The 26,334-nt window shown below is 33.3% G+C and overlaps 1 protein-coding gene across 1 annotated transcript; it reads left to right on the top strand.

Annotated features, from left to right (window-relative positions):
• The first annotated feature begins 17,327 nt into the window (after positions 1 to 17,327).
• Positions 17,328 to 25,896, top strand: LOC141549444 (leukocyte elastase inhibitor-like). The gene is made up of 7 exons (XM_074278982.1): positions 17,328 to 17,481; positions 19,541 to 19,717; positions 21,245 to 21,382; positions 22,055 to 22,172; positions 23,377 to 23,519; positions 23,645 to 23,812; positions 25,313 to 25,896. Exons 2-7 carry the CDS (start codon positions 19,550 to 19,552, stop codon positions 25,715 to 25,717), a joined length of 1,140 nt encoding a protein of 379 aa, XP_074135083.1. The 5' UTR covers positions 17,328 to 17,481; positions 19,541 to 19,549; the 3' UTR covers positions 25,718 to 25,896.
• The last annotated feature ends 438 nt before the right edge of the window (positions 25,897 to 26,334 follow it).

Genomic DNA, 26,334 nt, shown 5'->3' with positions numbered 1-26,334 from the left:
GAGAGGTAGGATGGAAACAGGGAGGGTGAAGGAAGGGATTCATAGATAACCTAGAATTGTCACAAGTTCAGTATGTAAAAAGCAAAATGCAAAATGTCTTTATTTGTAAAGACAAATGAATGGTTTAAAACTACAGATGTTTTTTAATAAGCTATTTTTGCTTTTTTCCTGCCTTTTTCCATAATCTGGTTTTAATAAAATGTTCATTTGTTTCCTTTAAGGAGGAATACAGCATAATGGAGAGAGAGTTATTTCTGGGGTTCTATATAAAAGAGCTAGATGCTAATGTTCACATAAGTAAATAATATTCCAGTCCATATTATTATATGTTTGTGTTTCCTGTTGATGAAGGCAAAAAGGTAAGACTTAGTGGCTACAATGACAATTTGTCATCCTTATTTGTCCTTACTCCAACTGCTCTTTTTCTTTCTTTCTTTTTTTTTTTTTTTAATTGTAGAGTTAACGATAGACATTGGATATTAGTTAGCCCATGCTAACCTGTCAAAAGGCCAAGAGTGTAGTTAATTTTTTAAAACTTACCATCAGCTCCTGATGTTCTTTATTATAAGACTCAAAATATTATTGGATTTAGAAAATTTTTGAATAAATTATTTAATTTCTCTTTGACTGTAAAATGGGTATAATAGCAACACTTATTTTGTAGAACTGTTGTGAGGATCAAATAAGATATTTTTAAAGTACTCAGCAGAATGCCTGACATAGTAAATGCTATATAAATGCTTGTTTGCTTGCTTTTCCCTTTCTCGTTAGAGCCAATATCAGTTATAGATGGCATGATGTCTCATAACACTCGGTCTCCTTCTCTCTCACTCTCTCTCACTCTCTCTCTCCTTCTATTCCCCCTCCTGTTTTCTTTCTCTTCCTCTCCCCCCATTCCCTTTCTTCTCATGGGGTAACTGCTTTCGACCTATCTTGAATATTTTTCTTTGATTGTGGATTTCAAAGTCTTAGCCTCTCTCCTACAAAAGAAGCATCCAGTCTCATGAAGTTAGTTATCTATTTCCAGGTACTTTTTCTATCTCTTGTCTCCTAGTTAAAGGTAAAATTAGACATTGGCAAAACTAAAGTATCTTCCTTAGATTTTAGTTTCCTATTTTTAAAAAGGATTTTTTTTAAGCCTCTCAAACAAGATAGAACTTTTTTTTCACATTTCAAAAGTAAAAGTTATTTCATAATTTTTCTTCTTTTGACCTCTGCTTAAGGAATGAAAGTGGTCTTGTGATAAAACAAATTTCTGGCAACAATAAATATTTGGAAAAATGAATAGGAGTAAGATTTTTGGAATCCTAAAATAATTCTAGGCCTAATTCAATGGAACTTGAGAATAAGTCAGACTTAACCATTTGAGGATGACTTAAAAGGGAGAGATCATGAATTTTCATATTCAGACAACTTTCAACTGATATTACTAAGATTGCAAGAAAAGTTTGAGGCTGAAGAACCATCACCAGATATTTCTAGGTCCAAATCTTCTATTAAGACCCCCTATCTCTAGAGTTTCATTAACCAAGGCAATGATTCTGACAAGTAAAAATAGGCCTGAGAGAATGATGGGGCAAAGATGATATTGCCAATCTATCTTTCATGCTTTCTAAAGCAAACAATAATATTTGGATTTATCAAAGAACACAACAAAAATTAACTAAACAAAAATTAGCTGGGTAATAGAGAAGGTATAAGTAAGAGATTATCTGGAAAAACATCAACATTGTGTCAAAAATAGCAGTTGTCTTTTCATTTGTCACTTTTTAGAACAAGTTGAGATCATTGAGGGAGAGAAGGTAAAGTATTTTTCATACCTGAGGAAAATCACTTCAATTTCTGGACCTCATTCCTGTTATTTGTAAAGTGAGAGCATTGATGAGAACTCCCTGCTCTAAATCTATTAATCCTAGGATCTTTTTATTGTCATTACTTTGGCAACTGGATTTATCATTTCATTGACAGATAAAGCTACCATCTGACAAACTCCTTCTCCCAGGAAAGATCAGCACATAATCTGCAACACATAATCTGTTAAAGAATTACCTGTGGGATTGAGAAGTTAAGGAGTCTGACCAGATGCTATATATCAGAGACAGGACTCAAATTCTAAGATTGCCTTTCTATTCTTTATACTACGTTGTCAGAGGATGTTTTCTCCTGATCTTCAAGAATTTCTTTGTCACAACAGAAAACCTTTTCCCCTGTGTTTATATTTATTTAAATAGAATTCCACAGAATAGTAATGGTTATATTTTAAGAGATGAAAGCATTGGACATGATTTGGAGAGAAAGAGGCAAAGACAATATCCAGCATAGTATATTTGACAAATATACCAAAAATTGCAATTGATCCTGGGGAAGCAATAAATTTCTAGATATATAGTACAAAGAGAATGAACATATGAAGTTATATAATCGGCATGATTTTGGGATTTTCAATTCTTTTCTACAGGTTGAAAACGAGCTTACTTATGAAACATTTATAACCTGGACAAAGCCAGAAAAATTGGCCTTGATGGAAATTCTTAGCGAACAATTGTTCATCCCCAGAGTCAAGATTGAGGAATCTTATGACATAGTTCATATTCTCTGCAGTTTGGGAATGTGTGATGCCTTTCATGAGGATAAGGCTGACTTTTCTGGACTGTCAATATTCAAGTTTTTCCAGCTATTAAGTGTTTTTCACACATCTTCTCTGGAATTCAATGAAGAAGGTATCCAAGCATCTGCTGCCACAGTAGCATTAGAGATACCAGGAACTACAAAAGAAGAAGAATAGAATTTATGATACCTAATTCATTTCTTTTTTTTTTTTTTTTTTTTTTTTTTTTTTTAATCTGGAGCCATAAAATTAAGAGCATTCTGTTCTGTGGCAGAGTTTCCATCCCTGAAAAGATGCGATCACTTTCCCGATGACATTGCTACATCTGCTACTTGTCTGCTCTCCCTAGTTAAGCTGCACAAGTATGCTATATGTGTATGCAATTCGTGGTATTATCAATTAAGTGCAGTAGGAAAGAAAAATTAGTAAAGCACTTCATTAGGAAATATTGCACATGGATTATACAACCCTATACATTGTTGCCCTTAATAAAATATACCTACCTACTGGCAGGCTCCAGGGTCAAGGTCGGGAGTATGAAAACAGGTTGGAAAGGAAAAAGTCTGTGTTAGGGTCACTTGGGTAAGAGAGTCTAAGGCTATTAGCAAATATTTTCCCTTGCTCTATACTTTCAGCAGCAAGAAAGAGAATCTAATTTGTCCTGGGAAGCCTTATAAGATTTTGCTTAAAGGAACTATTGACAACCAACTTGACTCAGAACTAGTTAGGTGAAAAAGAAAATGATAAACATACATTTATTCATATTTGTGTTCATATATAATAAATATGTATGTGTGCATATAAATATGTGTATTTATTTATATATAAATAGAAATGTATATGTCCAGTTAGTTAATAAGCATTTAAGTGCCCATTATGTAAGCCAGGCACCAAGTTAAATGCTAAGAATACAAAGAAAGATAAAAGACAATCCTTGATCTGAAGGAGCTCACAGTCTAAATGGGGGAAAGATTATGCAAACCACTATGTACAATCAAGATATGTATGAAATAAGTTGGAGATTATCAACTGAAGGAAGGCACTAGCATTAATAGATATTGGCAACTACTTCTTGAAGAATATGGGCAGGTAGCTGTAATTTCAAGGATTCCAGGCAGTGGAGAAGGAGAGAAGGAAATTTCCAGACATCAGTGACAGTAAAAATGCACAAAAATGAGAGCAGAATATATTCTGTGAGTAAGAGCAAAGAGGCTAGTGTCACTAAATCATAATATGTAGAAGAGAGCAAACTATAAACAGATTAGACTAGGTTATACAGGGCTTTGAAAACACAACCAAAAGTGATTTGATATTTGATCCTAAAAGTGATAGAAAACTACTATAGTTGGCTGAATCACGAGGAGGAAAAGGTTACAGTGTGAGACCTGTGCTTTAAGATAAGTAGAGGATTGACTGAAGAAAGTACAGATTTTTAGGCAGGGAAACTAATAACTCATAATTTGACTATTACAATACTCTAGGTTTGAGGTGAGAAATTGTCAGCAAAAAAGTTACAGCAATGTGTTAGAGATTAAATAGTATGACTATATTGGATTTATAACAGGACTATAGGATTGGTGCAGTATTAAAACTATAAACAAAAAAAAAGCATATAAATGTATGAATAGGCATGTAAATTTTTCATATGTATTCTTGTTTTTTAAATTTGCTCATACTAGAAAATATTGGAATAAATGTTAAATAGATTATATTTATAATAAAGCCATTATATATATATTGGGGATAAACTGGAATCCATTGCAATAAGATTATATCAATGTCCGTTGTCACCACTTCTATTTTATATATTGTTAGAAATGTTATCTATACTAAAGAAGGAAAAGGAAATTAAATGAATAAGTATAGACAGGAAAGAAATTAAATTATCACTTTTTACAGATAATGATAGGGTACTTGGAGAACTCAGTTAACTAAAATTAACTGAAAGAATAACTTTATCAAAGTAAGAGGCTACATATGACAAACATTCACAATCAGCATTTCTTCATATTACCAGCAAAACTCAGCAGCAAGAGAGAAATTTCATTTAAAATAACTAAGAAATGTATAAATTACTTGGGAATCTATTAAAAATATAAAGGTAATATAAGAATACATACCTAATAATTGGGAGAAGATTGATTTTTTTTTTTTTTATGGGTAAGGTAAGAATGAGGCATCTAAGTGGTGTTGTGTATAGAGCACTGTGTCTGGAGACAGAAAATACTGAGTCCACATCCAACTGCAACATTTGTTATCTATATGATCTTGGGCACCTCACTTCACCACTATTTCCCTCACTTTCTTCATTTGTAAATGGGATTATCTGAGTCACTACCTTGAATTGATCTAGTGGAGAAGGAAATACAAACTACTCCATTATCTTTGCCAAGAAAACCCCACAAGGTCACAAAGGGTCAGACATGGCAATGACTGAACAATAACAAGCTGAAACAACAAAGACAATTTTTAAATTCACATACTTATTCAGTGTTTTACAGATTTATCAATGAGCTATTTGATTGGTACAACTTAAGTAAAAATAATGAAATTCACTAGGAAGGATAAAAGATCAAGGAGAATCTAAAGGAAAAAAAAAAATTTAATATGAAGAAAGGGAACCTAAGTCTATAAATAGTCTATAGATAGAGGAAGGATTCATAACCAAAGGATAGAGGAAATGCAAAACATAAACTGGGGATAATCTTGATTAATAAAAGTTAAAAGTTTTTGCATAATTACAATGCAGCTAAAACTAAAAATGAAAACATTCATAGTTGTGGGGGGGATTTGCAGCAAGTTTCTCTGGAAAAAAAATTTCATTCCTAAGATATATAAAGGACTGATTCAGATGTATAAGAATAAAGACCATTCCTCAGTTGAAAAATGTTCAAAGGATATGAATAAACAGTTCTAAAAAAAAAAAAAAAGAGAGAGAAATTAAACTATCTCTAGCCATAATGAAAAGAAAAGTCTAAATCACGAATAATTAGAGAAGAGCAAATTCAAACAACTCTAAGGTTCCATTTCCTACCTATTAGATTGACAAAAAAGACAAAAGAAAAAAAGACAGATGACAGAATACACTGATGCATTGTTGATGAAGTTACTCTGGCATTGTGGAAAGCAATTTAGAACTATAAATTACTAAACAAAAGAGGGAAAAGTCCTTATGTTTTAATGAATTTGTAGAACTTATTTTTGTAGTTACAAAGAATTGGTAACTAAACGACTGAACAAATTATGTCATTTGAATGTAATAGTATCTAATTGTGCGATAAAGAAATAAAAGAAGATACAGTTTCAAAAAAATCTGGGAATACTTGAATGAACTAATTCAGAGTGAAGTAAGTAGAACTGAAAAACAATTTGTACTATACTATCAGTATTATAAAACCAAACAATTCTGAATTACTTAATTACTGAATTACTTAAGAACTTTGTCATGATTCCAGAGAATTGATGGTGAAGAATACTGTTACCTCAATAAAGAGAGGTGATAGATTAATTTCTATTCTATTATGTTTAAAAATATAATATTTGGATATAGCCTACATGGGAATTTGTTTGCTTTACTATGCTTATTTACTAAGAGAATTTTGCATTTCTTTTTTCTCCCAGTGAGGAGGAGAGTAAGGCAGGAGGGCAAAAAATTAATAATAATAATAATATTTTATTTGAAAAAAAAAGTTAATTGTAACCATATTTTAAAAGACAATGCTAAACATATTCTTTACAAAACTTAATGCATTAAAGTAGTTACTAATATGTTATATGAAATCCAAAGATACAGACTAGCATGTAGATTTCATAATGACATTTTGGATAAGCACAGAATAAAAACCCAAATAGAAACATTAAATATCTAGGTGAAACATAAGGATGAGACAGGAAAGCAAAAATTTTGGGAATTCAGCTAAAGTGTCCTCAGAGGAATGAATATGTCTCTAAAAATATAAAACTATTTGTAATGAAATTTATGGCCTCTGTAGGCCATTTTTAAAATTGCAAAATAATTCTACAAAATCAGAAAAGAGAATGAAAAATTTCAAGGGCAAGAGATAAAAGGGGAAACATTTTTTAAAAACTCAGTACTTAACACTTGCACAGATCTTCTGGTAATTAATATTTGAATCTCTTATTCAAGAATGACTTAGTTGTCTCCTCTACCTAAGCATCTTTGCTTACTGGCATGTTTTGTATGGTCGTGTCACAATTGTACTCCCATCTCCTCCCAATAATAATTTGGCTTCTGTAGATGTTACTCAGTTTCTGCATGAATTCCCTTCTAGATCACATGGCTTTTACATATGCTTTTACATGAACATTGAACTAAATTACTGCTTAAGAAGAAATAATGGGGCAGATAGCTTCTACATCCACTCAAACAAAATATGCTGCTCACCATACATTCCATAAAACATTTTCAAAAGTAGTTTCATTTGCTTGGAGTGAGAGTTCTATTGTTTAGGCAAAAGTTACTTTCAAAATCAGCCTTATGACTAAACACCAAGAAGCAGATGACTTTTGAATGTTTCACTTAAGGTGTCCATATGCTTGATTTTTCTTTTTCTCTTTTTGGCTCAGACTTATAATATCATCACTATAGGATAGCTTCACAGAAATGAAACTCCTTTTGTCAGAGCAAGTCAGTAATTCTTTAATTTATAGCTTGACAGAATTGCACTAAGTGACTTTCTCAGGAACACACAGCTGTTATTTGACAAAGACAACATCTGAACCCAGATCTTCCTGTCACCAAGATTTGTTTACTCTCTATCAATCAACTATATCAAGTTGTTTCTCTATTATTATATATCAAGATGAAGTAGTTATGATAAATACTTGGCAATTGCTAAGTAGAAAAGAAGTATACATATTTTTCAGCTATTTATGGAACCACAAAATTTGACCTTGTTCTTGGGCATAAAAATTAAAATACAGAAAAGCAAAAATATTAAACACACCCTTTGCTAACAATACTCAAGAATATAATCAATGAATGTATTTTGAAGAAAGAATTTTAATCCAAATGGAGAGTAAATTTAATTTTAAAGAATTTGTAGTTCAAAATTATAGGAACAGTAGTTTCATCAAGAAAACAAGAGAGTTTGTTAAATTTTAGAATGCAATCAAAGAACTTTAAAGAAAATTTGAATTTCTTATTACCTTTGTCAAAAAAGAAAGAACAGAAAAATAAATTTTAAATGAGCTACACTTCACAAAAAAAAAAAACCTAAAAGAATTACATTTTAATAACAAAATAGAAAACTGAAAGCAAAGTATAAGACTTTGAATTTAAAAATAAAACAAAACATGTGTTTTTAAATTAACAAAATGGATGAATTATAAAAACAATCCTATTTTGAAGTGTGTACCTGTACATTCACCTTCATGTGTACATATGTGTGTGATAGAAAGAAAGACAGAGAGACAGCGATAAGAGGAAGATAAAAGTTCTAGTATAAAAAATGAAAATTTATAACAAATAAAGAAGAAAGGAAATTATTAGAAGTTATTTTATTCAATTATATACCAATAAAGTAGTAACAACAAATGAAATAACATAGATGAATACACACAATTCCAGTTAAACAAAATAAAAAATAGAGAATTTAAATAATCTAAACTTAGCAAAAGAAATTGGAAAAAAAAAAAACTCACAAAGAAACCCTGACTTGAATTTATGTGAATTTTATCAAATATTCAAAGAATAATTATTTTCAACACTGTAGTTTACAAGAATATGGAAAAAAGGGATCCTGCCAAGTTCATTCTACAAAATAGATTTCTTTCCCTAATGAAGATAAACAAAATATTTTTAAAGTGGTTGTCACAGTAGATTAAACAAATTTTTGTTATGACCAGATTAGTTTAAACTAGGCACAAAAAGATAGTTCAAAATTAAGTTGTAACAATAATAAATCACATTAATAACATAAAACAAAAACTCACATGATATATGCAGGAAAACTTTTGATATAATACAATCATCATTTCTGTTAAAAAAAAAAAATCTAAAAAAGCACAGGAAAAATGCACCTATGCTAAACATAGTAAATTGTGTCAGTAACATTCATTAGCCATATGAAAAGATGCTCCAAATCATTATTAAGTAGAGAAATGAAAATTAAGACAACTCTGAGATCCCACTACACACCTGTCAGATTGGTTAGAATGATAGGGAAATATAATGTGGAATGTTGGAGGGGATGTGGGAAAACAGGAACACTGATACATTATTGGTGGAATTGTGAATATATCCAGCCATTCTGGAGAGAGATTTGGAACTATGCTCAAAAAGTTATCAAACTGAGGGGGCAGCTAGTTGGCGCAGTGGATAGAGCACCATCCTTGAATTCAAGAGGACCCGAGTTCAAATCTGGTCTCAGACACTTAACACTTCCTAGCTGTGTGACCCTGGGCAAGTCATTTAACCCCAGCCTCAGGGGGAAAAAAAAAAAGAGAGAAAAAGTTATCAAACTGTGCATACCCTTTGATCCAGCAGTGTTACTAACTGGGCTTATATCTCAAAGAGATTTAGAAGAAGGGAAAGGAACCTGTATGTGCAACAATGTTTGTGGCAGCTCTTTTTGTATTGGCCAGAAACTGGAAACTGAGTGGATGCCCATCAATTGGAGATTGGCTGAATAAACTGTGGTATATAAATGTTATGGACTATTATTGTTCTGTAAGAAACAACCAGAAGGATCATTTCAGAAAGGCCTGGAGAGACTTACATGAACTGATGCTGAGTGAAATGAGTAAGACCAGAAGATCATTATATACTTCAACAACAATACTATATGATGATCAATTCTGATGGATGTGGCCATTTTCAACAATGAGATGAACCAAATCAGTTCCAATAGAGCAGTAATGAACTGAACCAGCTACACCCAGTGAAAGAACTCTGGGAGATGACTATGAACCACTACATAGAATTCCCAATGCCTCTATTTTTGTTTGCCTGCATTTTTTATTTCCTTCACAGGCTAATTGTACACTATTTCAAAGTCTGATTCTTTTTGTACAGCAAAATAACTGTATGGATATGTATACATATATTGTATTTAACATATACTTTAACATATTTAACATGTATTGATCAACCTGCCATCTGGGGGAAGGGGTGAGGGGAAGGAGGGGGAAAATTGGAACAAAAGGTTTTGAATTGTCAATGCTGAAAAATTACCCATGTATATATCTTGTAAATAAAAAGCTATAATAATTTTTTAAAATAAACATTCATTAGAAGAATTTGTTCCAATTGCCATGAAGATGACTGAAGAAGGTTCTGTGAAGTGTTTAAAGCTTGGTCAGACATCCAAGATGCCAAGATCATATACTGCACTTCTATCCAGTTCCAGTTCTTGACTTTTATTCTGCCATTAGACTTGAAGACTAGAAGACAGTAAGGCTGATGACTTTGTGCAACTATCTCACTCAGAAGCAATTTACTCACAAATCATCACCCATGATGTCATTGGTCCTCTTGGAAAACAAAGGATGAACAACAAACAACAGTTAAGCACCTGCTAGGTGCTAGGCACTGTACTAAGTGGCTGGATACAAAAAAAGGTAAAAGACAATTCTGGCTTTAGGAGTTTGTAGTCTAATGGGAGAGAGAAAATGCAACTAAGCTATATAAAGGAATAAATGGAAGTAATTAAGAGATGGCATTAGAATTAATGGAGACAAGTCAAGGCTTCCTGTAGGAGGTGAGATTTTAGCTTTTTTCAAAGGACGGAGTAGCCAAAGAAGCAAGGAGGTAGAAAAGATGATTGAAAGCATGCTAGATAATGAAAATGACTGGGATTGGGAGACAGAGTATCTTCAAAGGAACAGCAAGGAGACCACTGTCACTGGATTTCTGAATATGTAGAGGTATAAAAGGTGTAAGATCACAGGAAAGTTGAGTAAGGTAAGGTTATAAAGATTTTCAGTGTCAAAAAGGATTTTATATTTGATCTTAGGGGTAATATGGAGCCATTAAGTTTGTGGGTGGGGATAAAACCTCTACTTTAGGTAGATCATTTTGATAGCTGACCTTTGGTAGGTAGAATAACCACCAGGCTATTGAAATAATCCAGAAGAGAAAATGAAGCATATGAGACAGGCCTTGGCAACAGATTGGATATTAAGGTTGGAAGAGAGTAAGGAATTGGGGGTGATAACTAGTTTGTGAACTTGGATGCCTGGATAGTGGTGTCCAACAATAATAGGCAAATTAAGAGGAGGGAAAGATTTCTAAGAAAAGACAATGAGTTCAGTATAGAATATATCTGATTAATATCTCTCTAAAAATAAGAGGCAGTACCAAATGTCATTTAAAAAAATCAAGAAGCCTTTTTAATAATAAAGGTATGAAAGATCCATTTATGACAATTGTTATTTAATGTTATGTTCAAAATATCATCTGTAGTGATGAGTTAAGGAAAAATCTCAGGGAAAAAGCATGATCAAAGAGAAAATAAAATTATCAAATTTCGTAAATAAAACATGGTATACTCTGACAACCCTTAAGTCAATTAAAAACTAATAGAAACAATGGCACCAATAAAAGAAATGAAACCCACCTAACTTAATTATATCCCTTACTGAATATTAACAATAAAATGACCTAGGAAGACATAAAAAAACAAAGTTAATTCAAAATAGTCATAGAATGTATAAGATAATCTATCTAGCATATGAATGAGAATTATATGAATACAACTATAAAACACTCTTTACAGAAATTTTTATTCACTGTTTAGTTAGGAAAATGAGTTTCCTTACTATTGGTTGCAAAACACTGAATATTAAGTTGCTACAATATAAACATTTGGAGGGTAGGGTCTGTTTCACTTTTACTTTTATATCTCCAGCAATTAGTGTAGTGTTTGGCACATATAATGTGCTTAAAAAATGTTTGTGGGTTGAATGGTTGATTGACTAATCACTATTTAACTAATAACTATTAACTAATTCTTGATGGTTACCATTTAAAAGATGTTATATTCAACAACAACAAAAAAAGTTTAAGTCTTTTCCCCTCCGAAAATTTAATAGAAAATTTTGGAGCTGATGGATATAAAATAAAAAAATAAAATGTGACTGTTCCTGGAAAAAGAGTATTCATCTAGTCTGTGTAAGTGCAGGTATTCAGAGAATGATGAAAGAACACCTGAATAAGGAATTAGTCAAATTTTGATTTGTGGCTTTCACCTTTTCATTCAGTCAAGAACAAAACACTGGATTATCTAATCAGGACAGCCTAAGCAAAGTGAAATAAATATATTCTTCCTCATCCCACCCCAAGTTTGAGTCATTCTAGGCTCAATACTCATAGACGCTAAGCTCTCTAAATTTATGGAGAAAGTAAATCATGGGCTTGGCTCTCACTGTTAAGCCCTCTATTTTTTATTTAATGTGTCTGTGCAGTTTACCACATTAAGGAGGAAGAAAATGAGAAGTAACAAAAAACTAGGTGGGTTCACATCCACAGAAGAATAATCCAAAAAATTGGATATGTGACTTATATAGAACTTTGTGAGTTTGCAAAGTGCTAACTTCAGAGCAACCTTATGGGGTAAGAAATATCAGATTAGTAACTAGGGCAAATAGGAGTAAATAGGGCTTTGGTTGAGGTATTAAAAGTAGTCATCACCCAAAATCACAATTGTTCCCCATAGAGATTATTAAAGTCTATTTGATACAACTGTTCTTATTCTTTCACCCAGAACCAGACAACCACTCCTAAGCATTTCATGACCATGATACTACTTTTATAAACCTCCAGGACTCTTTGGGGGATAGGCTACCTCCTTTCCCAGAAGAAGTTCACCTGTCCAGGGCAGACTGCTTCCTCTTTCCCACAGATGAATCTGCCTTAAATGATCAAAAAAATGTTCTTAGACTACAGAGAAAAAAAGAATGGCACCAGCATACAGACTGCAGCATACTATTTTTTCCTCCCCTCCTTTTTTCTTCCCTTCTTCCCTTCCTTCCTTCTTTCCTTCTTTCTTCCTGTTTTCTTCTACAAAATGACTAATATGGAAATATATTTTCTGATTACACATGTTTAATATATATTATATTATTTACCATCTCACAGAAGGGGCAGAGGAGGGAAAGATTGAATTTGGAATTCAAAACAAACAAAAATGTTTTAAATTGTTTTTAGATGCCATTGAAACAAATAAAATACATTTTTATTTACAATGCTTTCTGCTTCCCAGAAAGAACTGATGGAATCTGACCATAGAGTGAAGCACATTATTTTCACTTTCTTTTTTGATTTGAGTTTTCTTCCACAAAATGATTAATAATAATTGCTCATATATAATCTATATCAGAATGATTGTCTTCTCATGGAGGAGAGAGGGACAGAATCTGGAACTTAAAAACATGTTTAAAATGTTTAAAATTGTTTTTCCATTTAGTTGGGGGGGAGAAATACTGTATTATAAAAATAATTGAGAAAAATTAAGACTTTCTCTAAAAGTTGGACTTTAGCAGAAACTTGAAGTAAGTCAAGGAAACTAGGAGTTGGAGATGGGGGAAAAGAGAATTATAGTCATGAGGGACAGCCAATAAAAACAACTAGAGTCAGGAGATTCAGTATATCCTATGTAGGGAATAGCAGGTTAGTATCAGGAGATTGCAGTGTATTTGGAGGGATGAAAAGTCTAAGAAGATTGGAAATGTGGGAGGGGGAATGCAAGTTTTGAAAGACTTTAAAACCAAAAAGGATTTTACTTTATATTTTATTGTAGAGATAACACATACACACACAGACTTAGTCTTTGCACATCTATATGTATGTATAGTGATACAATATTGAATGATAATAAAACTTTGCCTCTTGACTTAGAAATTATCTAAGCTTCCAAATTCTTTTGGGAACTTCCATGACACTTGTCTGGGACACTAATATACTTTGGAAGCCTTGCACATCTGAATCCCAATAGTTTTGCATGGCTTTCTTGGGTAGAATGCACTTCCTTATTTTGTTGATGTGGGGAATGCAGAATGTTTAAATTGTTTTTCTGTATTTTATTATTCATTATTTCTATGTCTTTGTGACCTGCATAAGTATGTTGTGTGTTAGCCAATATTTACTTAAACTTTAGATATATTTACTTGACCTGAAATGGTGACATTATCACTATTCAATGTTATCAATATTTAGACTATTAGTTGAATGCTGTTAGCTTAATAATCAAAAATTTGAAGGTCCATTGGCACCCATGTCTAATATTTGGTTAGGCTCCTATTTTTCAATGCTCCCCAATTTATGATGTAATCCTTTGTAACAGAAACCTTCCATTCCAATAAAGCAATAACCAATTAGATGCCTCCCCCTCCCCTTCTCAATGCTCTCTTACTTGTGATGTAATTTCTTGTATAAAAGCTATGCATCTTTACTACTTCTTTAACCCTCCTACCGCAAGCTTTCTCTTATCTTGAGATGGGAAGACTCATCCTCCAGAGGTTTTCAATAAACAACTTTTCTGCCTTCTACTGAGTGATCTCTGAGTAGTCATTTTGGGTAAGGGTCTTCTACATCCCTCACATTGAGAAGATAAAGATAATCTTCTGTTCTATAATAGGGGCATCCCAAATACCTAAGAAGACTTGCTGGATCATCAGTGAATTGTATGCTTGAGCACATTTCACTTATTCTATTGATTATTGAAACTAAATCAGAAACATCTTCAGTATGGTTTGGAGAAGATAATTTTAATGTAATAAGTTTTCTTAAGAGGGATATAACTTATGGAATATTTTATTATATCAATGAAAAAAGTAAATTTTATTTGTTTGTTACTAGTATGGAAATAATGTGTCCCATGGTACAAACATGTTTTCTTATAAATATCTTATTTGATATGTACTGTTCTAGAATTAAGTACTTCAGTACCTTTCCAAGCCTTTTATTATAACTGGAGCAAAGGCAGTCTCTTAAAAGTAAATTAATTTGTGCAACCTTTGGACCTAGGAGTGGAAGAGTTTCCATGCCACCTATTATTTTACCTTTTAATGAACTTTGACTCTTCTGGGCTCCATGCCAGGCACTTCCAACTACTTGCTCAACCCAGATACTCTCCTCTACCTGATCCCAAGATTCATCAGCCCTTAGCATCTACCCTCTTCAATGTTGTCCCCACTAGGCAGGGTCAGCTCTATACCCCTCTGTAGTTACAGAAGATGAAAACTTTGTCTCTTAAGTCCAAATGGATTTGGGTCCTAATTGATTGAGTGAGTAATGATGCAGTGCAGCACTTTAGGAATGTTGTAATAATACCCCCCAGACTACCTGGATTTAGAAATGATGTAGTGGAAACCTTAATAGAAACGTCAATACTTTTTAATAAACCCCAGGCCATGAGGCTTTGGGAATGATGTAGTCACCTCAGGAATGAAGCTTTGGGAAGTTATATGGCATAACCTTGGAGAATTTGTGTGAAAGAAAGGGCGTTGTGCTTGACATCTTTATTCCACCAAGCTATGCTTCAAGGACATCTAGTTTGTCATCCAAAAATTTGGACTGTGATCTTGAATTGGGACCCAAACAATGAGTACTTTTTAAATTTATGATTGAACAAAGGCGGTTGTTGTTAGTCATCATTACCAAATTTGCCACCAATCATGTGAACACCAATTCCATGTTATCATTTATCTTGATCAGTTCTTTGTTCTACACTCTCCAACTCCACCTCTAATATCTTTCCCTGTGAATTTACCTGCTTGCTCCCTGCTCTTTTCTACCTCTTTTGGAACTTAATGTGCTTTAATTGGCTTAAAATCATACTAAAACTTCACCTATTGACTTAGAAAATATCTAAGCTTCCAAATTCATTTGGGACATTTGTAATATTGGTCCAGAACCCCAATGTATTTTGAGGATCCAATGCACCTAACAACATGACCATATGTAAAAAGAGAGAATGTCCAAATAAAAATATTAGAATATAAACACACACATAAGGGGAAAGAACCGATGAATTAAAAAACATTTATTAGGCCCTTAGTATGTGCCAACAACTGCTAAATACTGAGAGGCAAGAGGGAAAGGGCACCATCATTAATTTCAGGTGTCACCACATACCCTCAAATCCCCTTTCTCAGAAAAAGAGAAAGAGAAAGAAAAAAACAGAAAGATATGAAAAGCAGGCTCAATTTAATGCTCAAAAAATATAACAGTATGGGGCCATTTAGATTAAAAGCAAACTGCTTAATACAGTGCAACCCCATGGAAAAACAAATACAGCATAATACATATCATTAATAATAATGTCCTTGATCTGTCAAGGAGGGGTTAGATTACATATTTTGTTAAAGAGAAATACATCCCATCAAACATGGTAAAAAACAAGTTATAGCATTTAAACCAGATATAAGAAGAATTTACTTATTCTATGAAATGTAACAATTCATATGAACATGAACAAATGAGGCATTATTGTTTATCAAATTTCTATTTTTCCTTTTTAGTTTCATTTCCTGTCATGAAAAACAGTGTATATCATAATGAAGAAACAGATGTTTACCTTCAATTGCAAATACCTGAAAATAAAGAAGAAGAAAAAAAAAACAATTAAAATGACATGGAAGAAGAGAGTTTTGGAAAGGGAAAAGCTTTTGAATTTAGATGTAGAAAAAATATTAGAGAATGACTAGTCCTGTCTCCTTGTTTTACACCAGTGGTCCTCAAACTTTTTAAATAGGGGCCAGTTCGCTGTCCCTCAGACTGTTGGAGAGCCGGACTAGAGTAAAAACAAAACCTCACACTGTCTCCGCCCCTCAGCCCATTTGTCATAACCGGGTGGGCCACATAAACGTCCTCAGCCGGCTGCATCTGGCCCATGGGCCATAGTTTGAGAACCCCTGTTTACACATACCAAAATCCTAGAAGAGAATTATTTTATCCATGGTCACACAGTAAGAAAAGATAAATAATTAAATCCCAGATCCTCTGATCCCATATTCAGTGTTCCTTCCATTATGCCATCCTATTAGTCTGGTAGCTATAGTTTTGATAGTTTAATTAGTTTAAAAGATTCTTCGTGAAGAGACAGTCATGATGATCAGGAAGAATAATACCCACTACTTATATTCACATTAGCCGTGTGACCCTGGGTGAAAAGACACAGACAATTTTCTAAAACCATGTTGTAGAGGAAGTGTAGGTCTGTACTGTTTGAGAGAATTCCTACAATGAACTAATCAAACTTTCTGTCCAAAAAGAAGTCTCTTAGCCCAGAAGTGATTCTGCTATTGGGGTGGGGATGGCTACACTGGGAAATGTACAGTCTTAACAAATAGATGAGCAATCCATGACTCTGCAGCAAAACAAGTCCTAATCTGGATTGATGTCTCTCCAAAAGAAAGCTCAACATAAAATAATAAATCTATTTCAATTGCAGATGCTAATTGAATATTGATATGCTGTTTATAGTCTCTTCAACAACAATATATTTACAAATATTTATTAATTCATTAATTTAATTTGTTAATTAACTAGTGGTATAATTTCTTGATTGACCTAGGTGATTTATAAACTGTTGGTTATAGGAAAGTAAAAATGGTGTGGAAGAGAGGGGAAAAGGACAAAAGGTAAACCCATTAATAACCCAAAGACTTTTGTCCTACCTGCTTCGGGGAAAACGAACACACCCGATTTCTCCACCCCGGGTGATTTCCGCTCTTCCTCCCTCCTCCTTCCCCACCCCAGGCGAAAGCATCTCTGGACCCACCCCTTCTAGTGGCCTTCCAGACTATAGAAGGCACAGCCCCTGGGCTGACAGTCTCAGAAGCTATCTCCCGATCTCCTTGTAGGAAGGGTGACTGTCTTATCCACTTTCTTCTACCCAGACCGTGACCCGGTAAGAGCACCACTTTGATGGCTACATCAATAGAAAAAAGGGGAGTGTGTGTGCGTGTGTGTGTGTGTGTGTGTGTGTTTCCAAAAATCTGCAGTTTAGCCTTTGTCCAGGATCCCTCCTCACTGCGGGAGCTTTTAGACTTCTTCCTAGCCGGACATCGGACTTTACTTGGCAGGTGCAAAGGAGAGAAGACCACTAAATTCAGGAAGGCCTCCAGAGTTTCCCGGAGAACTGTCCAGTTCAGGATCCGCTCCCACAGTTTCGAATGCGTATCCACACACATTCAAGCTCATTGCAAGAATAGAGAGAGCAATTGGACAGGAAAGAAAAAGCAGACAGCTTGCAGTTCCCCCTCCCCCTCCCCCTTGCTCCACCACCCAATCACAGGATCTTTTGGGCGGAACCGTGATCCCTCCTACCTTAGGCCCCCAGCTAAAGCGATCCGTACTGCTCTTGCATCTGTTAAACTAGACTAGGGGTGGTTCCCTGAGATTCGAAAGCAGGAAGTGAAATTTAAGAACCTAAAAACGCATCTAAATCTCTAAGGGTTCTCTCTCCTGACTGAGAGAGAAAGGCAAAGAAGGAGAAAAGTGCTGTTTTCTCAGAGGCGAAAATGAAGTTATAGACCGGAGGGTTTTAATCTCTAGGTCTGGGATCCGCGGCTGTATCTGGGAGGAGTGAGGTGGATTGACCTGGGATTTCCCTGGAATTGCCCAGGGACCTCAAACTTTGTTGGGACTATTCTTTCATTTCTCCCCTCCCTCATTATTTACTTTGCAGGTTTACCCGGGATCTATAGGGCTCGGTTCTTCCCGGTTTTCAAATCCACATTTTCGGTTTTTTTCCGGCAAAGTTAGGGAAAATTCTATAAAACCCTAAAATGCATTCCTCCCAAATGTTAGTGCAGAGAAATTAATCAGATACATTTTGAAGGGTGAGGGTAAGGCTTAGCCACTGTGGGAATTTTGCATATTTGTGACAAGGGATTTTCAGTTGGGTAAAGGAGAAGAAACGATAGATTTTTGTTAACTGATAAAAGTACATTTTTAAAAAAGAAATTAATGCTGAGCGTAAGGAATACCAACTCAATTTAAGAAAGATTTGCAGAACGACTGCTATGTAAGAAGAGCATCATGTGAAGAGTTCCAAATTTGTTGATATCTTGATTTTGTTTTGCCTGTGACAGATACTGACTTATCACAGGGTTCAATGAGTCCTCAGAAATTAACTCTGTGACGGTGGACAAGTCACTTAATCTCTATTTGCTTCACTTTCCTCTTCTGCAAAAAAGGGGATAATCTCAGCACCTACCTCCCAGGATCAAACGAGATAATATCTGTAAATTGCTTTGCAAATCTTAAATAACAGCTAAATATAGCACTAAAAATTTTATATTAATAATACTACTACTAACTTTCCCTAGGCTTTAAGTAACTCTTTAACACTAATTTATAGAGAAAATTTATTTGTTTTAGTAGAGACAATTTCACCAGGGAGTTTCTCCTACTAGTGAAATTACAGGCCTGTCTTTTCTATATCCCTATGTATATGCAGCACCTAGGATGGTGTTCTATACATTGTAAGTGCTTTGTAAATGCTTATTTAATTGAAAAGGCAAAGTATACCCTTTAACCACCTGGATCTTGCAGTCTCATAAGAGGCATGACTCTTATATGGATAATTACAGTAAATGTGATATTTCATTGACAGAATTTATGGTAAAGATACTACAGATTTATCTCTCTATTCACATCCAATCCACCTGGAGAAAAGATATTGTCACATCTTTAGAAAAGTAGAGCCAGACATTGTGTTATTATTACTGACCATAAACTTGGATTAGTCTTCCCAGCTTTCCTCCAAGAAAGCACATTTTATAAATTAGGAAAAAGGTAGAAAAGCCTAAACAGTATTTCGTTCTCTCTCTCCCTACTTCTGTAATTCTAGGATTCTATAGTCCAGTTAGAAGGGCCTGAGGATTAGGAAAAATGCTAACAAGGTTGGTTGGTATGACCCTCAGACATATCACTGAATGTTTTTTTGGTTGTTGTTGTTGTAGTCTTAAATCATGGAACAACTGAGTGCAGCGAATTCCCGTTTTGCTCTTGAGCTGTATAAGACATTGAATGAAGTTCATCCAACAGAAAACATCATCTGCTCTCCAATTAGTATCTCAACAGCTCTGGCTATGATACTTTTGGGAGCCAGAGGTGAAACTGCAGCAGAGGTGTCAAAGGTCAGGAAAAATTCTTTCCTATTAATATGAAAAGTATTTATGTTAATTAAATAATTAAATTTAAACTTTATTTAATTTAAAATTAAATTTAATTATATGTTCAAATTAAATAATATCATCATTATAACATTTAATGAATATAGATTATTTAAATAGGAAAAAAAAGAGGTGAAACAATTAGTTTCCTGGGAAGAGAACCATTAATGATCTGATTACTGTTTGTCTGTGTTCTTATAATTAGCCCAAATAAAAGTTTATGAAGCAAAGATTTTACTTATTCAAAGCCATCCAGCCCTTACTCTAGTTGATAATTTAAAAAACAATTAATTTTCTACTTAAATGTTATAAATAGCTTTAGTTAAATTATTTTTGTAAGATTATATTACCTTATATTTTAAAGGTGAGAGTTTGATATAGGTGAGAAAAGGGCTGTCTATAAGGTCAAGAAGACTGGAATTCAAGCTCTGCTTCAGTTATACTGGCTGTGTAGTTGGGAAAGTCACTAAATCTTATCATCTTGGGCAACTTTCTAAGATTCTAATTTAAAGGATTACCTTTCTGATATGTAGAAATTTGGGAAATTTCCATTCTAGGAGTTCGCAGTACCAGTGGAATCACACACATACCCGTAGAATCATATACACTGTTTCTGTGTGTGTGTGTCTCCAACCATACGTTATTACACTTAGGGGATGTCTGGTCTGAGGTTTGAGTTTTACTTTTTCCTTGCCCTTAATAAAAAAAAAAAAAAAAAAAAAATTAACTGAATCATTCATTATACCTACGTCCACCTCCCTATGAATAACATGAACTTTGTACTGCTTTATAATTAGGTTTAATTGTATTTTATAACTAGTGAATCATCCCAGTCCTCATAAAACCATTTAACTACTTTTGATAGGAATAGCCACTATGCAGATGTTAAGCCTTAGAGTACTATTTGAATATATTGATATATTATGATTTAAAAGTTACTGATAATATCAGAGTAATAAAAGGAAGAAATAGTATCATTGTGTCTATATACAGGACATGTATTAATCCTGACAAACTGCATAATTTTTAAGTAAAAATAATTGTGTACTATATTGTATCTATATATGTATCTATCTACCCATATAGATAATATGTGGAGTGATAATTAAAGTCTGATGCTTAACTACATGTGTGGGGGACTAAAAATTCTTGGCATACAAGCAATAAAGAATTATATTCATGTATTTATGTCATCCTGCAAAAAAAAAAAAAAAAAGGCAAGGAGAAAGAATATGAAATATTCTGTACCTATTTTTGAATGTGCAATTATTTGGAAAAATATTCTCTTGTGTTAAAAATTATTCATCTCTCTTATCAATGTAATTTTTCACTATAATTTTTCATATCTTTAAGCATGATTTCCAGTAAAAGTGCATGAAATGGAATTTCAGAAATTATCAATGACAAAAATAGAGTAAGTTAAGTTGGAATATCTTCTTATTCATAAAAAGAAATTTCTTAAAAATGCTTTTTTCCCCCTAAACAATTCAGGTCTTTCATTTTAATGAAGTGGATCAAGTTCATTCACGATTTCAGACTTTAAACAGTAGTATTAACAAACGTGGAACTTCTTACATCCTAAAACTTGCTAACCGATTATTTGGAGAGAAATCATACAATTTCCTTTCAGTAAGTAAATTTGGTGGGGGGAGTATATGAAAAGAAAACTTCCATTACAAAGTTGAAATGATTCTATAACTCAATAGTTAAGTTGTATCATCCAGCCAAGAAAGGTTTATTTCAAATGCATTGTGTTTAGGGATATTGATGATACAAGGGAGTGTGTATGTGTATGTGTGTGACATTTAGCAAGTTTCAGACATAATTACTGGGTAATTTAATAATTTTATTAATAATGCTAGCATGTTATTAATAAAAGACATCAATAGTGCTCTCAAATATTAGATTCTCATAAACTCATGGATTATCTGCTCTTGGAAGAGGGATGTTCCTGAGGGTAGCAATTAATTCTGATTGGCTAACAATTAATGAAAGAATTAGAATAAGGTGCTGGACCTATTCTAATGAATTTTGATTATGTTTTTTTACTTCTATGTTGCCCTACCTGGTGGCAATCTATTCAGAGAATTTATCCTCACAAAAATTGATAATGATATATCCTTTAAAAAGAATTCCTGTAGTTTTTGATAAATTGTATGTAGCCTAAGAGATAAGCACAAGAATTACCTCTGTTAGAATATTATTGACTTGTGATAATAGAGTTCTCTGTCATTTCTTTTTGCTCTGGATGACTTTTTTTTATAACTTTTAACTCCTGTATTTAATCCTTCTCTTTTGTAGGAATTCTTGAATTCTACCCAAAAATCGTATGGTGCTGAGTTGGCCACTGTTGATTTTCAGCATGCTTCAGAAGATGCAAGGAAGGAGATTAACCAATGGGTCAAAGAGCAAACAGAAGGTAAGAATACCTTAAAGTAGAAACTTGAACAAAATCTATTTGTATTGAAATCAATTAACTTTCTAAACCTAATTTTAAATTTGTAAAATAAGGGAGTAGGATCCAATATCCTGTGAGGTCCCTTTGAGCTCTAATTCTGTGATGGTAAAATCCTATAAAGTAAATGTTAGGGTCAACAATGAAAGATAATAGGGGCAGCTAGGTGGCGCAGTGGATAGAGCACCAGCCTTGAATTCAGGAGGACCTGAGTTCAAATCTGGTCTCAGACACTTAATACTTCCCTGCTGTGTGACCCTGGGCAAGTCACTTAACTCCAGCCTCAGGAAAACAAAACAAAACAATGAAAGGTAATAAATTTAATCAGATTCTCTTTTTATTTATCTCATTTGATGAGATTTAGTGAATATTTTCTTTCTCAATAGCTGAGCTTTTTAGAGATTGATGTATATAAATCAAAATTTTTGAACATTCTAGATAGTATGATTTAATTGATTTCAAAATATTTGTTAACATTTTTTGTAACTCATCAATATGAATATTATGGGTCTTCTTGGGTCTAAGTAGATTCTACACTGATTTGTAATATTGCTTTCCTAGTATACTCAATAGAATCCAGATTCCAGAAAGAAATGCAATATCTGTATGAATACCCAGATTTTACCATGAGAATAAATGCCTAAATTATAGCATAAAAATTCATTAGAATTACCACTACTCTCTGACCATAGATTTATTTGTATAGGACATTTTTTTTTTTTTGCCTTTTGGAGGTGAGGTAAAAATTCTTTTAGATTCTCAGTATTCTGTTTTGTATATTTGAAGAAGTGATTAGTGACTTAGATAAAATCATTCCTTGGTAGAATTTTTAAAGTGAATATTGCCACCTATAATGTCAAGTCCATTGTTGATGAATAATAAATATCGAGAGCCAGTTGGTCTTGATTATCTTAAACTGTTGGCTGTGGATTTATATTGCATTTTGCTTCCTTTCTTTGTAGTTTATGTATCATGCCTGGCTGAATAGTTTATTGTTTCATTTAGTGTGTAAGTATTCTAGACATGGCTTTCCTAATGTAGTCTCCTACATGCATGTTCGGGATTGATTCTCATCAAGTATTGCTCAATTCAGTTATATTACAATTTTGATTAACTTAAATTTGGTGTTTTAAAAAAGAATTAATAAATCATCTCACTCACTTTTCAGGTAAAATTCCAGAGTTGTTGGCTTCAGGTACAGTAGATAGCCTGACTAAACTTGTGCTGGTGAATGCTATATATTTCAAAGGAAAATGGGAGGAAGAATTTGATAAAGCACTTACTACTGATGAACCATTTAGATTAAACAAGGTGAGGAGAGATTGAAAAAAATGAGTCTTATTACAAAGGACAGTATGTGTGTGCGCTTTAAAAAAACAACAAAATTCTTCATATGATATTGAGTTTTCTTCTTTTGTATATTTCTCAATGTTCAGAGAGAAAAAAAATCAGTGAAAATGATGTATCAGAAAAAGAAGCTACCCTATGGTTACATTGAGGCTATCAAATGTCGAGTATTAGAACTTCCTTACAAGGGAAAAGAGCTGAGCATGGTCATTCTGCTGCCAGATGATATCGAGGATGATTCTACTGGCCTGAAACAGGTACTTTAGGCAATTTGGATACATTATAGTCATTTTTTGGATACACAGATTTTTCACATAACATTAGACTTCAGATTGTGGGGCACAAAACAGATTTCATATCATAACTGAAATCAGGTAGACTCTACAAACATGTTTTTTTTTGTTGTTGTTGAGTGATTTTTTTTCAGTTGTATCTAATTCTTTATGACCCCATTTGGAGTTTTCTTGGCAAATATCCTGGAATGATTTACCATTTTCTTCCTCAGCACATTTTAAAGATGAAGAACAAAGGCAAACCAGATTAAATAAATGACTTGTCCAAAGTCACCCATCTAAGACTGGATTTGAACTCAGGAAGATAAAAATTTCTGATTTCAAGATTTATCTACCTTGCAAATTAGTTGCCCTATGAACATACTTATCCTTACTCATAACTCTTTTGAAATTGCTGTCAGAGTTACCTAGGTGCTTGTCCTATAGGAAGTATACTCAGTAATCTAAAGGTGCTTACAGGTTTACTTTTTAATTGACACATTTAAATTTTATGGTTTTAGAAAGGACTTAAAACAGATTTGCTCAGTTCAATTTATTGACTTAGAAATTTTTGTTATTAGACTTTCATATAGAAAAATAGATATGGCCATATAAACAGGGGGAAAAAGAGAGAAAATGTTTCAAAGTATAGTGATGCTTCCATTGGGAAGATAATGCTTATTTTTTTTCTTGGGCAAAATTCAAGTCATCACATGATATTTTTTAATTTACAAGCCATAGGTTTGAACTCAGTGGTAAGCAGAAGATTCTTGTATGCCTTTAAGTTTATTCCTCTACAGATAGACATGTGGCCTGGTATAGAAGAATGACTAATAGTATTATCATTACAGAATTTAGGTTCACTCAGCTTTGCTCCTTGCTTTTATGTATCCTTGAACAATCAGTCAGTCAACAATCATTTATTCAGCATTTTCTTTTTGCCAGGGACTGTGCTCAACAATAGGGATATAGAGAAAAATCCAGAAAATCAAAAAGTGGCTGCTACTTTTAAGTGGTATATTTTCTTCCTGGGCAGGCAGTTTATATATTCAAGATATCAGCCATTTCTTTTATGTTTAAAATGAGATTTTGTACAAGATGATCTGTAAGGTGTCTTTTATCTTGAAAACTGTGACTCTATGAACATAAGTTTTATAATCCAAGTACAGCAATTTGAACATAGTAAGACCTCAGTATTTGTTGAGTATATAGATCATATGCCCGAGTTCTTCTCAGTTAGTTAGTTAGTAACGGAAATTCTCCTGTGTTCTGTCATCACCAGCCAATCTATTAGATTAGAACACAGTTCTTACAAAGCAGTCAGTTTTGTGGTAGGATTGGAAGGAAAAGAATAAGGCAACTTCTTTGATCTGATCATTCATATAAATAATAATAATTGTATTAATTTTGTCAGTTCACCTATCTTAGCAGTTAATTCAATGCAGCTATTAGAATTCTATCTTCTCTCCATATTTCTAATTTCAGATTGAAAATCAGTTGAGTATGGAAAATTTGAAAGAGTGGACACATTCTAAAAATATGGGGATCATTGATGTTCATGTACGTCTTCCCAAATTCAAGATGGAAAATGCCTATAACCTTCACTCAGATTTAGCACGAATGGGTCTGTGCAGTCTCTTTACCAGTGGTAAGGCTGATCTGTCTGGAATGTCAGGAAACAAAGATATTTTTATCTCCAAGGTTGTCCATAAGGCTTTTTTGGAAGTGAATGAAGAGGGCACTGAGGCAGCAGCTGCCACTGCAGGCATTGCAACATTTGCCATGTTGAGTCCCGAAGAAGAGTTTACTGCTAACCATCCATTCATATTTTTAATCCGTCACAATCCCACAGAAAACATCCTTTTCCTTGGCAGATTTTCTTCTCCATAAAACCTCTGGAAATGCAAATTGAATAAAGAACACCAAATTGTTATATTTGAATTTTAAAATCATGGCTTATTTGCTATATCTAATTTTCTCCATAAAGTTACTGTTTAGAAACACACTTCAATATTGTCTTTTCTGATTTCAATTTATTTGCTGATTAAAGTCATGAAATTTCATAAATATTTATTTTTGTCTCCAAGTTTTGAATGTTTTGTTGAAATTAATCATGTTTAGATTGCTGCCTAGAATGGGCTCTCAGCTAAAAGAGCTTGAGAATTATTTACTTCACATGGAATAGTGGAGATTTAAATTCAACAAATATTGACTGGGTGCCTGCTGTGTGCATGGCATTATGCTAAAGTAGTTGGGCTACAAAGTCAAAACTTGACAATCTTTATCTTAAAGAACTCATCCAATATTAAATATAGTGTGCAAGTAGAAAGAACTAATATGCTAGAGAGAAGTATTCTTTGTTATTATCTTTTGTACAAATGGCATCTATGAGATGTTTACCAAATAAAAACATCACCATCTCTCTCCTGATTGTACAACAGATGTTTAAATATTGGGTTCAGATTATAAAGTATATTACATACATGATTTTATTTGAATGGCAAACA

This window comes from Sminthopsis crassicaudata, chromosome 1 (genome assembly GCF_048593235.1).
Source record: "Sminthopsis crassicaudata isolate SCR6 chromosome 1, ASM4859323v1, whole genome shotgun sequence".
In the NCBI taxonomy this organism is placed as follows: Eukaryota; Metazoa; Chordata; class Mammalia; order Dasyuromorphia; family Dasyuridae; genus Sminthopsis; species Sminthopsis crassicaudata.
This window is presented reverse-complemented; position numbering and strand designations above follow the sequence as displayed.

Bases quoted from the DNA above. Each gene is read 5' to 3' on its own strand.
- LOC141549444 (XM_074278982.1), top strand. From the start codon at position 19,550: ATGGAACAACTGAGTGCAGCGAATTCCCGTTTTGCTCTTGAGCTGTAT. The intron at 22,173-23,376 runs GTAAGAATACCT...CTCACTTTTCAG, and splicing joins GGTCAAAGAGCAAACAGAAG to GTAAAATTCCAGAGTTGTTG. The intron at 23,520-23,644 runs GTGAGGAGAGAT...CTCAATGTTCAG, and splicing joins AACCATTTAGATTAAACAAG to AGAGAAAAAAAATCAGTGAA.